Here is a 16,764-nt window from a genome sequence, read left to right on the forward strand (position 1 = left end):
CTTACTTCCTGATTCTACTGTGCTAATAAGTCACGACGAGTATAATTTTTTTTTAATGGAATAAAAAATACCCCTAATACTACAATCGAGCTCATAATAATTATGGATAACTGTAGTCAGTGGCGTAATTACAATTTTGTTTCGGGGGGAGGCTTTGCTAACTTTAGTTCTGGAAATGTGTAAATTCTGCAAGATATTTTATTTACTTTAGTAAATAAAATTTCGGTGGGGGAGGTTAAGCCCGGAAGCCCTCCCTTAAATACGCCACTGATTGTAGTGATTGATTATGTCATGGGTACTGAACTAACCCAAATTTTCTTCTGTTACTATTGACAAAAGTATCAGATCTTGAATACATTTTCTACCGAAAGGTACACACTATAGTTTGGTCAACTTTTACACTTGATAATAAAAGGATATGTAGATCGATGGCTAGTTTTGTGAAGACGTAAGCTGGTGTCCAGAAAAAGACATCGCGAAAAATTTAGAGCTAGAAGAGAAAGAAGTGATGTAAACAGTGGCGAATTTACAATTTTGTTTCGGGGACTTTGCTAACTTTCGGAGGGGCATTGCCTGAAAATGTGAAAATTCTGCAAGATATTTCATATACTTTACTATAGTAAGTAAGATTTCGGGGGGGGGGGCTTAAGCCCAGAAGCCCCCCTAAATACGCCACTGGATGTAAATCATGAAGTATACTTAGGAGAAATCTCTGGATCTAGATACATAATACTCACATTACTGTGGTCCTCATTGAAAATGGGTATCACATCAAAATTTCTTTTAGCCTAACTGACACAGATAGTTATCAAAATAATGTCAATTTCTGTAGTTTCTAACACGTAAGATGTGTGAGATACCACTAACAATACAGTACCTGGTCTTTATTTGTGATTCGTTAGGCCTGGACTGCACGCACGATAAAAACACAGCGTTAACGCCGGCCGATTGGGGCAATTACTATCCTTTGGATAGACTATACCAGGCATGTGCAAATTGGAACACATGGTGGGCCAATCACAGGACTTCTACTGGCGTCGAGGGCCGTACGAGACAGTGTTTAAAATTTTCACAAGAATTTAATAGCTATATTCAATGGATGATCTCATTCTCGTACACTATCATAGGAACGTGAAAACTGTTCTGTCGGTTACCAAAAGTTACTAAAGAAAAATATAAAAATCTTACTTATGACGAGTTTTGAAGCACAAAGTTGAGTGGGAAGGGGTGATGCTGAAGAGAAATACTAGCTTCAGGATTGTTTTCTCATGTTGTCAGTCTCACTGTGTGTTTAAGGGTTGCAGTTTCAATTCAGTTTTAAATATTAGGTAAGACATACAGTTTAAATAATGGGTCAAATGGACCGGTGCACATGATTGGGCTGTACCAACGTTTCCAACACTGAGTGAGGACACACTAACCGAGGGTTCGGAATATTCAACGCGACTGGGCGCGTCAATAGCCAGTGTGTGCGTATGTACTACAATATATATATTTTCAGTGGCGTAGACAAGAGTAGAGGGTTTATGGGGAGCCCTTCAATTTAGCAGAAGAAAAATTAATATAGTCGGAAACGCAATCCACGCGATAAGCATTTGGAGTTGTTGCATTTAAATGCATTTTTCGAAATTTGGAAGCAGTGAGTCAAGTCCTTCCGGTACAAAGCTTACTGTAATGCTACAAAAAGAATTGGTGTAAATGAGAATATATATATATATATATATATATATATATATATATATATATATATATATATATATATATATATATATATATATATATATATATATATATAAATAAATAAAGGGGCCTATTTTCAACTAATAATAATAAATTCTGTTTCTAACACCGCGTTAACAGCGCCCGTATAGCCCAGGCCTTAGGTGTCAATTGACTGTAGTACGTCAAGTGAATTAGAAAGGAGCTATGTATTGATGTTGATTAAAAAAAAAATACCTCTTAGAGCTTCAAAAAGGCCAAATCGTGGGTAGGGGATTAGTTGGAGAAAGTGCATCCAAGGCTATAAGTGTGTTAGGTGTGTCCCAAACGAACCGAATTCGTGGCAACACAATGTGGACACCGAACGCTGAAAATATTCATCACCAAGGGCAACAGAGCTACAAGATTCATTTAACGTGGCAATGTGGCCTAAGTGGTAGTCAAATAGTAACTTGAGGGAGAGAGTTCTCGGAAACACATCGTAAGTGAAGTTAAGTGTTCAATGACAGTTAAAACGGAACCGACCTGTCCACATGCGATTAGACAGGATATCTATTAAAGCACAGAGATCAGGTTAGTATGCGATTTCTGTCATTTATCCTTCAGATATCAGAGAGCAGGAAGAGAAGGAAAGGGCAGTAAGAACGAGGAAAAAATGTGAAGAATAGCAAGTCTCCTCCACTTTATCGAAACTTGCCCAAGAAACTGGCGAAACTCCATGGAAAAGATGGAGAAAATACCAACTCTAAGGTGTATATTGAGGTTCTAGGATAACTTATGCTAGGAATTAGTCATACATGGTGTTACTTATTTGGTTCGCCTCACGAAGCACAGAAGAAGCGCCAACAAAATTTCTCCCAAGACGTATTGTATCTCATGTTTTGTTTCTCTAAGATCTTTGTATTTCTTTGCCGCGTCCCATTTAAGAAATTATCGTACATTATACAAATGCTCAGTATAATTATATGGAACAATAAATCTGATACTTCAATCCACAGTCTGTACACGATTTATTACATGCAATAAAAATACTACCAGGCCGGATAGGGGTGTTACAAAGGGGCACGTACAGCCCCCTTTCGTTGTAAATATACATTATCTAAAGTGAGAAACTAGCAGTGAGTTTTGCAAAATCAATATTTTAAGTCAATTTTCTGAAGATTGAGAAAAAGAATTCATCGAGAGCAGACACTTAGCATTTCCAAAGGAATTCCTCATTCGCACCACAGATGCCTAAAGGCATTTTTTTAAAAAAACTCAAATTTAATTCAAATGTACTGGTAGTTATTGGTGCGCCCCCCCCCCCTCAGAGAATCCTGGATCCAGCCCTGTACACTACTATCCGTAAATTGTAGTCTCGTTCAAATAACACGACCAATTTCTCCTGGGAAAGCTTTGCATTCGTACCTATAGTTGGAATTAAACAAATATGTATTTTCTTTAGCAAAGGGAGAGGTCTGTTTAGAAACAAAATATCAAAATTCCCTACGTACAAATGCCAGAATATAACCTTCTAAAGTACAGTGGTGACCAAGAATGTTTTGAACAAGGCTGTACATATAAATGACAAAAAACCTTTCAAATGACACATGAGAAATTCAGTATCAAAGAGCCTTGAAATGTTTCATTTTCAACAAAATATACTTATCTTTACCCAAACCTTTATTTAGTGTTAACTATTAAAAATATCCGTACTTTTTTGTCCTATTCTAGTCTCCAGAGGTTCTAAGATTTTATGACAAAATTTTCCCATGTTGCGTATAAGTCCTACGCATCCGGTTTCAGATTAATGAAGTAGATGCTTTATACCTTTTTCCCCCCCTTTCTTACGAATATATTAATTCTTACAGGAAAGATTTAGCAGCTTCATTTCGTTTCTAGAAGTTACCTCCGCATAAGCACAATGTCACGTTATACTATGTGATTGAGTTTGGTTTGCAGGATGTGGTACTTTCGCAATATTCAAACCGGAAGTGGTTGATTTTCTGGCACTTTCGGTATGAGAGATTAAGAGTGGAGATGAAATATATTCTTGGCATGCTTAATCGATTCTCACTGTCACCGTTTTTACTCTACAGTGGTATATATAATATATTATAATATATAAAACTTCTACCACTTCCGGTTTTAATGTCTACATCAACACACCCTGGCCTGGAGATTCATCAAGTAGTAGAGATTTTTGTCTCCTAGACGGACAGCGTAAATATATATCGTAAAGGAGTTTTAGTAATCCAAACTCCTTACCCGATTTTGGTATTCAAAGAAGTTCTATTGTATTTTGACATTACAAAGACAGAGGAAACAATGTGAAATGCCAAGAAGTCTTTAGCACCAGTAATCATCCTCAACGCTTATGTGAACTTATGCACCCAACGATGGAAAAGTTTAGCGGCACGTAAACCAAACTATTAATAGTTTAGTACGTGAATCAATTCGTCGATTGTTTGGAACCGTTGTCCACTCGAGTGTTTCTTTACGGTATGTTTCCTTTGGGGGTAGTGTCCCCAGGAGATAAGACTAATAGTACTAGAATAGTATGATAATAGTATACCAGCAGTGAGAGATATAAATATTTTCAGAATACAATAAAAAATAAATGTTTTCATATTGCTACTTTACAAGTGTTCCAAAGCTCTTGCTGAAGCTGCTATTTTTTTTCTTTCATATTTAGAGATAAGGTGGTGCCTTGTGTCTGCCAACCGAACAGGTAAGTGAAAACTGAAAGTTGTTGCTTGTACAGTAACTGCAGGTTCTGTTAATACGTAGTTTTAGAGTGGCCACCCCGATACGTTTTTTGAAAGAAATACTGGTCCACACCCACATAGATATTTGTATAACAAATGACGGGCCGATGGTGCAATGTCCAGAGAATATGAGGGACATCTTTCCCTACCAAGTTGGGTAACTATATCATGCTTCACATTACTTCATATGGTGTTCTGAAACAGAATAACATCTCTGTGGTCTATATAAGCACTGGCTTCAGCACGCATTCCAATTGCTGCGAGACCATAGTTTAATTGATCGTCTGACCAGGATAGCTGTAGCGGGATATATAATTCCAGCAATCTATAGACACAAAGATCTCAACTTTCTACTGACGTACTTATGGTTAGGGCAATTTGAAAGTGAGTTTAGAGTGGCACCAGTCAATCGCGACACCATGAAGTATCGTGAAGAATTCAAAATCTCATTGCACGTCTGTACTGTCCAGAAACTGATAGACCAAGCAATTGGTTAACACAATCAAAAAAGAAAAAGAAAAAAGCATGAATTCCTTATTTGCTTTATTTCTTCTGAGAAAGAAAAAAGCTAGAAGCCTTTTTCATTGTTATAATATTCTTCCTGTACTACCATGCGCAGTAAGCTTTCATTATGGATAACTGAGCTCTGAGGAAAAAAAAATGGCCGAAATATAAAAATTTGGATTTTTAAAAGGGCAATTTATGAAGATAGTATGTTCTGACCAAAAATTTATGCAACAGTGAGAAGAAATAAGAAGCTGGGAATAACCTGACTTACCACATTGTAGCCATCATTATCTGTCATCCCTGAACTCACCTGCAAGAAAACAAAAAAATGCAATTAGTGAAATGGCAGATAGATTCACATATAAGAACATGACAGACATTAAAAGTACTTATTACATTCTAACAATAAATAAAACAATTAGTATTGGTTTAACTTCATTCCATGGCGCTGACAAGACCGCTTGTGCTATTTTTTAGTTTCCAGAGCGAAGTTCGACATTTGCCTCTAAATGCATATAGTTACAACAGAAATGTCCCATGTGCACCAGAAATCGAACCAACAGGCGCCTCAATTATTTGGATACCTGGAAGTATTTTGGTACTTACGAGAGGGGGGGGGCAGTGGTTCAAGTGGTAAACAGCTTATTTCTGGTGCGTTGGGTCCCTGGCTCAATTCCCGGCCAAATGTTTGTGGTGGCCAACCGTGTTCGTGGGTTTCCTCGGGGTATTCTCGTTTCCCCACATTCTCATTCCACCAATTTTCCATCGTTATTCGCTTGGCTTGATCATCGTCACCCTTAACCTGAAGGGTATAAACGTAGAACGTTAAACAAAGTTTTCATTTTCATTCATTTGATACAATTAACCATAAAAGGTATCATTAGTATAGTTTTGCATCTATGCACTTCCAAATACTGTCTGCCTTATAACTACCTGGGTACAAAGTAAATACTCTCGTCATCTAAACAATATAACTATTGACTCTAGATAATGTGGTTAGTTGCTATAACGTGTGTAAGCACTCTGCATTGATTTCAGCCACTGGAACATCCTTCGGTTTCGTCCTCCAACCCTTCTCAAAACTCTCCAAGGAAATTAATCTAAGCGCAATATGGAGTATATCGGGAGAAACATGAAAATCATGTTAAGTGCATTACATAGTTTTTTTGGGGACAAATATACAACCCTGAGATTCCCTTTATGAAAATTACCAGCTGAAGTTTTCTTAACACTTTTCTCAGAATCTTACAGAAGGTGAGACGAAAATCTTGTAAGCATTTTTCTTACGCAAGTTGCAGGGCACGCGTTTGGATCTGTTACGGAGTGACATTTTGGTCCACTTTTCTGATTCACTTGTGTGGAATGCCGAGCAATAAGAATTACACAATTTTGCACAAGAATTTTAGTCATAATTTTCCATATGTTTAGGCATTAAAAACCTGGAAAACATGCAGGCAAATAGGCACTGAAATGTAACTTGAAATAATGAAGATAAATACTCAATACTATTAAAAGGGGCCGCGGTGGCTCAGTGGTAATCATTCACCTCTGGTGCATGGGGTCCCGGGTTCAAACCCTGCTCCCGCCAAGTGAACTTTGTGGTGGACAAACACCGTGTGCGTAGGTTTTCTCGGAGTTCTCCCGTTTCCTCCCACTTTCTTCATTCCATCAATTCATTCATTTCTCATAATCACTGTCTCCTTTAGCCTAACCGGCATAACCGTGGGACGTAAAACTCAAAGATTTCACTTTCATTTAATTTCAATACTATTAAAAAGTAGATTAAAGTCATAGATAATGTTCAAAGCTTATATAAGCATACCTATTGTTAATATCTTCTATTACTGTATGTATAAAAACGAAACTTGATATGTATTTCATATATACCTTGTAAAATACCAGTGCTTTTGTTTACATATATATATATATATATATATATATATATATATATATATATATATATATATATATATATATATATATATATATATGTGTGTGTGTGTGTGTGTGTGTGTGTGTGTACGTGTTATTTATATTATATAAATTCGCCTTTGCCGTAGGAGACCTGATTCGATTCCCAGCGGGATCTCATGTGGTTCGGATTCCACGTTAATCAGTAAATCCCATCTCATAGAGCCTAGCTGCTGAAAGGGACATTAAATTCAAAATCAACTCAGCTCAATATATATATATTTTTATTTTTCCAATGAAGGCTTATTTTGAAGAAAATGCATAAAATAGGCAAGATTAGACACTAAAGCAATTATTTAGGCAGTAAGGGACGAAGTAGGCAAAATAAAATTGGCTTAAATTACAACTAACCCTTCATATAAACTTTAAAGCGTTACTTTTGATCATATCTTTAATATTTTAGCATAGGAATTTTACTTAACATCCGGTCTCTAGTTATAATTAGTATTAATTCTTAACTATCTCTATTTGCAAGCATTACTTCATATCAATGTTTCTTCATGTAGAAGTGGATAGTACGCAAGATACCTGTACGTTGGATCAAGGGTTGATCAGCGCAAGACATACAGCCTCGGAAATTATAGGTAAGCATACCACGTTAAGTAATAATATCTTGTATGGCTTTGGCGCTGGAGAGAGGCGTTAAGTCTACTAAAGCAATGAGCTGCGGACTATCATTACTTTCTATTTTACATACGAACATTGATTGCTGAGATATAATTATTAGAAGATTTTCAATTACATTTAGGGTTCACAAATTATAGAGGGCACGCTGAATGTGCGGAGAGTAAGTATATACAATTCCTTTATTTCTGTGAATTGTTCATAAAAGAATAATGTAAAGCAGGTACGTTCTGTGATCCTACAAACTGAATAACACGTACAGTAGTAACTCTCATAAGTTACAATAAAATAAAATTTTTAAGTTTCTCAACAATATGTAAGATATATTATACATCACCTTGGGTGCTAAGAATAAAACATGGTAGGGTAGATGCCGAGGCACATCCATGCATGAAGAAACTTTGAAGGAGTAACTTCACGCATCTGTACAAGAAACAAATGCCTTTACCCACTGTTCTCTCTCAATATTTATACTAGTCAGATACGGAAGGATTGAAACTATTTATGTAAAACTCTCTCATTATTATTGTTAATTTTCCTTTTTTTTTTTACAAATCAAGTTTAATGTCACTCTTCAAGGAAAACAAAATATCTGTTAAGACTTCGCTGAGCACGCTTCCATTTTTTTTAATCAATAAAGAACTTAAAAAATGTATCAAGTGAGCTTAATATTTGTAGAGTGCTACTACATGAACCCATAATTAGCTCTCCACGCTAGTCTAGTTGCTAGCGCGCGCCTCTGGTGCACGTGTTTCCGGGTTTGATTCCCGGTGCGAGAGCCTGAAAATGTGGTGGTTTAGACTATCTTGAAACAGTAGATGCATGTCTTATATAGAGATGCTGAACTTCAATCGAATCAAGCAATAACAGTTTTCAAAGCCTTTTGTGTAGTGTATAAATTTCGGTGTCCAACACTTGAGACCATAAACTATGCACCCAAATTTCTGGTCTATACGAAAAGGTATTAAAACACTTAAGTTCAGTTTAAAACATTATTTATATTACTTGACTCAGTTTCCGCATTTTTGATTCGCTTCAGTCTAAGTTATTCACTAAAATTAAAAATAATAATAAATAAAAAAAAATAAAAAATGGATGAGGTTAGCGACAAGCCTGAACATAGCTATTCACATTTTGCTAAATGACTAAATACAATACATAATGCTCTTAATCTGAGTAAGACTAAAAGATATAGGGTAGGATACCTAAATTCAAGAAACGAACCCCCTACTATACTAAATGTAAATAAATCTTATTTAATTCATAAAGGTTCAACAGAGCGAGTGAATGTTTTTTTTTTTGACCAAGTATCTTAAGACAACTGAGAAGAAACCTGAGTCAGGTTAAATAAAGGGACCGAAGTTCGAAAGTCAAAATGTTGAGAAATCAAAGAAAAAACTGTAATAGTTTTCATTCAATAATCACCAAGTCTGTATTGGAACTTGAGCAGGAATGGTAAAATTTTCCGGAATCTGAGATTTCACTTTTTGGATTTCGGAAAAGTACTGAATTTTCTGAATTCCGGAAATTTTAGACATCGAAATTTTTCCGAATTCGATTTTACTTTTCGGTAAAAATTTCGGAACTGGCCACTCGAAAATTTGACATTGTACCACTCACGTGTAAAGTAAAGCTAAGAATTACTGTAGGAGACATTGTAAAGTGCAAAATGTCTTTTTTTTTTTTTTTTTTTTGGTCTTCTTTCCCTTTTTAAAACTGACAATTCACTTAAGTAAATTATGGAAACTCTTGAATAGGAACATATTAACAGCACAGAAAGTTATGACTGAAGCAGGAATACAAAAAAGAAATATTACCATCAGAAATATAAGACATCAAACTTAAAACTAGTGAGATATTTGTCCCTGGCTACTCCTGCAAAGCATAACTATGCGTGGACGAACTCTTGACAGACACCTCTCATAGTCAGTCTTTCTTTCCCAAGAAAAATGAACAGCGTTAAAAGCGAACTTTCCAGTTCTAAACTTGGAAGGCAAGTGTGAAATCGAGTCGATTGACGATCAATTATTTTCTTGTAATGATGATTTCTTTGCAGATCTTAGAAGACGTAACAATTTCGTGACATAGCGGCTGAGAAACGCTGGTCTAGAAACCATACCAAACAAAAAACAAAAACTAGGAAGTAATATGTTGAATTGACTACACAACACATTACCAAAGAAGTTTGTTCTAATCCTTCGCGGGCTTTAAAAAAAAAAGGTTTAGCTGTAGTTTATTAACCTTACTTGCCCCCGACCTCACGTCATGTTGATCTCAGCCTCAAGTGCTATTTAAGGTGAGCAAGACTACAGCTTGCCCTCATTTAGATGTTTACCTTTGACCAAATCAACTTGCAGAGAGTTGAATACTTAATTTGTGACATGTAAGAACGACCCTTAAATGTTAAATCAGAAGTTCACTTGACAGTCACTGTGCATATTTGGCACTAAAATGACAATTTTATTCTTATTCCTGAAAGGACACATTTTGTGTTGACTTTGAAAAATCACGTAGTACATCGAGATTAAACAATGGTTCTCCTCCCATTTAAATCAGACTAGTACTCTTCGTCCTTGAAGCAATCTTGAAGCATGTAAAACAGGTTTTATAATTCGAACTTCACCTGGCAGAAGTCCATGACCAAGTAGGTTGGACAATCTGTCAACGGCAACTTTAAAAAAAACTATTTCAGTTTCTTTGCCATCACTTACGAAATAAAATTCCTGTTTGCAGCAAACTGCAGTTAATGTAAAAACCTCTTTTGCTTCATTATACATGAACAAAAGCTTAATGTGTTTTCTTCACTTTTATAAGTCTTAGTTTTTTCTTCTAACACTCGAGAAGAATATATTCCTTTTATTAAATACTAGACCAATTCGATCATTTCATTGTTAAAATTTAGCCAGATTTGAAAGCGACATCGATTCCAGAGTCGCATATGAAATAAGCTGTAAATAGGTGTGTTAAAATTTGGGGATTGGAATCACCGTGATGTAAGCCTTTCATGATCACGGATATGTGGATTTTTAATTGAGAAATCAGAGAGAGAAAAAAAACTGAGTTTAAGAAGAAATAGGCACAGAGTAACGTATCGATAGATGCTATGATACGACAGTTATAATCATCATCAAATATGTTGGCTTTATATGGAAAACATTTATTGTTTGTTTCTGTGGCGATATTCTTCGAGATCCTTAAAAATCATCATCACCACAGATATTGTCATTACTGGCAGATCGCTTTCCGTAACCGAAAGCTTTCATGCACCCTAACCTCTTCGTCTTTACAAATGATTTGTATGTTTTAATACCGTCCATGAACTGTAGCCTCTTTCGCCATCTTCCTCTTTTCTGCCACCATACTTTCCATCACGTCTCATGATTAATTTCAATCATCCTTCGATAATAATGAACAGGTAGATGTAATATATACGGATTTTCATAAAGCATTTGATACTGTGGATCATGACATACTAATTCAGAAACTTGCCACTTTCAATTTTTGTCCCCTTATGATAACTTTTTTCAATTCGTACTTGAGTGAACGTAGACAATCCGTTCTGTGTGAAGAATTTAAAACCAAAAGCTTTCATGTAAATTCCGGAGTTCCCCAAGGATCTAATCTTGGACCTCTTGTTTTTATTATTTATTAATGATCTGCCATTTTATATCCATAACTCTCACAAATTACTCTTTGCAGATGATTTAAAAATATTTGCAAATGTGAAATATATAGATGACCATCCACTCTTGCAACAGTACCTGACTAATATACTAAACTGATGTACTACCAATAGACTTGAAGTAAATATTAATAAGTGCAAAACCATTACATATAGTAGACGTGAAAAACCGAATAACTTTGCTTATTCGATCAATGGAATAAATTTAGAAAAATTAGATACAATTAAAGACTTAGGTGATATATTTGACAAAAAATTAACCTTTGCGCATCATGTGGCATATATTACTAAAGATGCATGTAGAAATCTTGGGTTTCTTATCAGAACGACCAAAGAATTTATAAATGGCAACACTTTAAAACGTAAGATCCAAAATTGAATATGCCTAACTTATTTGGAACACTTCTGTGAAAACACGTAGCCAAAAAGCAGAGCAAATACAAAGCAAATTCATACGTTTTCTCACGTACAAGAGGACAGGACTTTACCCAAAATACGAACCGTATGATAATTTACTTGATAAATTTACACTTCAGACACCTGAACAAAGACGGACGTTGAACGACTTCATTTTCTTACACAGACTTTTGCACAACAAAATAAACTGTACAGACATAACTGCAAAAATAATGATACAGGTTCCATCCCTCAAAACACGCAAGGGAAATCGTGGCCTAATCTACTGCAGAAAGGCACGTACAAATGCACTGAATATGTCATCTACATGGAGAATTTGTGCTACATACAATACAATCATTAAAGATTATGAAGATGTAGATATATATCGTTCAGAAGTCATTCAAAAAACTAGTATTGAATGTTCTAAAAAAAAAAAAAAAAAAAGTAAAATGTATTATTTTAATTTAATATTTTGTGTTCAAGCATCATGTTAATTACATAGTATATATATATATATATATATATTTGTATTCAAGTTTTACGTTATACTGTAACATTATATATTTAAGTTCATATGTAGACACTATAATTGGGCAGTAATGCCTGTTGTGTTGATAAATAAATAAATAAATACAATATACTTACAAAATAATCAATACAAAGGGTACTATGTATTAGTTTCAAATTTTATTGGCTTGTGTTTCATTTCCAATAAAAAGAATTTACAATGCACACCAATGAAGAAACGTAATATTTCATGGAATAAGAAATGCATTCAAATGTCTAGATTCCTTAACGCAGAATTATATACGTTTGAATTACTGATGAACGCTGACAGCTATTGTTTCACACAACTAATATTTTCACATGAAGCAAGGTGTTTCTTGGTGTGTGTGATGTCATTGTATCTGTATTCCAGTGTTGTATGTTTTCTTACTTATTTCACGTCTTGCTATCAACCTATATTTTTAAAACTTATTTAATTTTTACTGTAGACTCAAACAATTTTGCCTGTCGCGGATGCGAACCTCTGATCCTTGGCTTAAAACTGATTTTTCCATTATTTTACCACTGGTCTATCTGTCCAGCTGTTATTAGGGCTTATTTTGAATCTTATACAGGAAGGTTATACAGGTTGTTCGTATATTTCAATTGAAAATCCCCCCCCCCCATTTGCTTCGTGTGTGTGCAAATCAATGATTAGATGGAAATATTAGGATTCTGCAGCTAATATTTATAATAATATGACGGAAAAGGAGGGGATAAGATTTGATAACGTATTTCGTATGTGGGTTTCAATCAACGAGTAGTTCTGCTCGTCAAGGTTCGGCGTTCACGAGTACGAATTCCTTCTAAATTTCTCTAACTGTAAAAATAAAAACTGTACAGCCTGGATTCGAACACAGATTTGTAAATAACAAATTAGACGTTTAAACCACGATGACACGGTCGCATTTATCGGGCTTTAGCGGAGTCATAAGGAAGCTACGACCAATTTCAATATTATGCTTTTGGTAGAATTTCTACCCCATTTTCTCGAATAAACCCAAATGTAACATCCACATCCTTCGTTACAAAACATTAGGGCGGTACAAGACCTGCTACACCATTGCTAAACTTCGCAAGTACAATGTTGCTATCTCATTAAGGTGCTCATTAAAAGACGTTAACCTAATTAATTCCGTGAGTGTACCTTTATCCTTCCCACCGAAAGTTGATAAAATGGTCTTTCGGTTCCGATCGTTACACCTTCTCTTTTATCTATACGGCACAAGCACGACGTCAAAATTGTATTAAATATCAACCAAATTCGGCTGCAGTAGTGATACATTTTCACATTGGAAATAATAGGCGTTTTGCAAATAAAACACGGATCGTAAGAACATATATTTGCTTGATAGGACTACTGAAAATCTCTGATAATCACTACGGCAAGAAAGGTAACTATTCAAATACCCATTACTTTATCCTAATAATAAATGGCGAACTTCTGACTGTCACACTAGTCGTAATAATAATAAAAAGGAAGTTAGAGGTAGCAACTTGCGTAATCGCTTGCCTATGTAACGAAGTGTTAGAATAGCATAAATATAGTATAGAGTTTGAATTAGTTGGTGAGCAAGTTCAAAAATAAATAATTTTGTTGAATGTAAACGATTCGATTTTAATTAAACGCAAATTTAACATGTACCGTACACTGGGCCAACGGCTCGGGTGGAACTACATAATTAAAACAAAAATGGATTCAGTTACGTATTACGAAATTAGATTTCTGGGCTTTCGACATCTATGGCCATGTTAACTCGTCAGGTATGAGGAAAGACCTCCCTCGGCGATCACACTATCCAAGAAAAAGGAAAGAAGAAAGGAAGTGGTGTGGGACTTGTATGTTAGGTACCATCCTGGCATTTGCCTAGTGGGAATGAGGAAAACTCAGGAAAAACTTCACTCCGCATGGCTGGTCTGAAAAAGCTTTCTATACTTTCTCGATTAAGTGTCCCCTCCGAGAATCGAACCTGGAACCGCTCGCAGCAAGAATAAGAACATTAGCGAGTATGCTACGCGGGGCCACAAGATGGATTCAATGCTATTCCAACGAAATATTACTCAAATGTTTCGACCTCTCATACATCGTAATGTATTTCTGTGTTTTGCGTCCCACGTTTCTACACTTTAGGCTGAAACAGAGTATGAGAAATTACACCCACGTCGAGCTGAATTCGCACCCATGACACACGAAGTCTTGCAAACACTCTAGGCCCACCATGCCTGCTGGATTATCACACATCCTGCACTATAATAATCAAAACTACGAAATGAATTTAATTTTGTAACATTTTTCAACGTGAACGTTTCCAACTCTGCTTGATACATGCATCCCTACAAATCGTCAGCACACTTGTTCTCTCCTCTACAGCGGAAGAATTCTTGGCGACGTTCCAAAAGCGAAAAACCAGAGTTTTACCTCGCGCATAGGATTAAAAAAGTATGTTGTGGGTATGAGCAAGCACACGGAGTACCCAGCGTACAAAGCTCAGCTAACAAAATCTAAATTCAAAACTTCCATTACATGAAATCAGAGCTAGGCATATGGAATCTCCTGAAGCAGCACCTTCCATTGCTTTTCCACTCCAATGAACCCTTTTCTCCCCACTTAACTCTTTTCTTTTTGTGTTTGTGCGTGTGTGTATGAGAGAGAGAGAGAGAGAGAGAGAGAGAGAGAGAGAGAGAGAGAGAGAGAGGAATTTATCCTAGAGCTGAGAATTACGCGCCCCATTTCTCTGGGATAAATACCCCACCACAACTTTCTTCCAATAAATCTTGGGACGAATTAATTACTAGCAAAATCCCCTACAGTTAGTAGGCGACGTTGAACGTTCATTTGTTTCACTGAAGTAACCGCCACGTCTTGGAAGTAAATCCGGGCGGATTAGTAGGAACGAAGCCAAATTTCCACCTGCCACACTCGTCAGAATACATTCAATCCTCCATTTCATTCAAGTGTTTACATAGTAGATAAACGAAGGGATCTTTATTTTTCTTAATGAACGTTTTTCGTTTACTATACACAATGTTTACACGTAAAGTCACTAAAATTCACTTGTGTTCAATAAATAGCTACTCATCCGTGATGGCTGATGTGGGAATAGGCACAGCGTTAAGAGAATTCATTTTTACAAAACCACTACAACGTTAAGAGAATTCATTTTTACAAAACCACTACAAACTCCATTACATTATTTTCCCTATTTTGTCTTTACTCCAACTTTTCGATACTAATTTAAAATCCAACAGGGTGACTTATTACTATCACCTACTTTCAACGGAATAAAAGCCTACAGCTAAACGGCTAATAGCTTGCTGTACGCTTGAATTACAAGTCGATCAAGCTTACATCCAGCTTGATTGGAAAACGTGCAAGCATGTCGCAAGCTGGGTTCCAGTAAGGAAGTTACATGGGGGCAACCTTGCATTCAGTGTTCCAACCCAAGCGTTTTACAAATCAAGTCTATAGCCAATGAACGGCCAATGAGCTATGACACACTGCGAAGGGTCTAAAGCATCGCTTGCAAGTACGACAAAAGGCAGATTGTATGAAAGCATGCGTTTGAAGTGCAAGCGTAGAAAGCCAAAAGCCAAGCATGCGCCAAATGGCCGAAAGCTTTTTTGCTACTAGGGTCGTCCTTTGTTTAGAATTTGTAAAGCTATAATAAGTGATAAGATAACGTGTGCATATGACGCAGGAGGGAAATCTTGTTTCACGTGGAAGAACCATTTAATATTCAAACCCATTATTCCAAATAAAGTTGCTATGTATCAAACCCTGATAGCCTAATCCTTTAATTTATAATCACTAAGGAGAAAAACTTTAAGAAAATTAGATAAAATCTGTATCATCGTTTTGTCAAGTTCAAATCTCACGAATAATGAAATTCCCAAACATCATCTAACGCAATCAATTACTTCTAAGCGATAGAAACGATAGAAATTGCGCGCTCGACTAATAGCATGAATGCGGTCGACTACTGAATGACGATGGTCGACAAGTGGAAATTTCGGTAAGTTTTCGTAAAACGTATTTTTATGTCATTGAAAAATTTTAAAAGTGAGCAGTTAACACACGGTATGGTACAAAACAACCCAAATGAAGCAAACAATTCACTTTTGTCAAATATTATGAAATCATCACGTTTTATGAGTGTTCAGAAGTAAGTTTTTTTTTTTCAGCGGTCGACTATTGGCGAACTCACCCTATTTAAACAATGAATAGCACGGCCTTTCTTTTTCTAATTTACGTTTTTTTTTTTTTTTTTTTGTTGAACGAAATACAACAAGTTTTTTCACTTGTTACAATAATAGAACGTTTAACGAAACTCCTACTTTCTTGAATTTTCTTTTTTCTACCAACAGAAGTTATTTGGGAGGACGATAACGAGCAAACTAAAAGACCAATTCAGGTAAATGCATTTACTTGCATTGTGCCTTTTTATAGTATGTGTATATAATGGATAGATAATTTTCACTCATCCCTTTTCAGGCAACATTTTGTAACTATTTTTTTAGTTTTTACTTTTTTCTCCTTTTTTATTGCCATTTAGCTATGAAACAAACGCC

General features: G+C 35.8%; 1 protein-coding gene across 2 annotated transcripts in view; it reads right to left on the reverse strand.

Moving 5' to 3' along the window:
- The window catches only part of Reph (Regulator of eph expression), a 158,813-nt gene that overhangs the window by 23,838 nt on the left and 118,211 nt on the right, over window positions 1-16,764 (reverse strand). Inside the window, exon 4 of one of the 2 annotated variants that reach the window (XM_081758753.1) lies at window positions 5,245-5,283. The exons of the other annotated variant lie outside the window; for it this stretch is intronic. Coding sequence (XP_081614879.1) covers window positions 5,245-5,283 — 39 coding nt within the window. The remainder of the gene's footprint in view (window positions 1-5,244; window positions 5,284-16,764) is intronic. 2 annotated transcript variants of the gene reach the window in all.

The sequence above is a fragment of the Thermobia domestica genome, chromosome 5 (genome assembly GCF_964235325.1).
Source record: "Thermobia domestica chromosome 5, izTheDome1.hap1.1, whole genome shotgun sequence".
NCBI lineage: Eukaryota > Metazoa > Arthropoda > Insecta > Zygentoma > Lepismatidae > Thermobia > Thermobia domestica.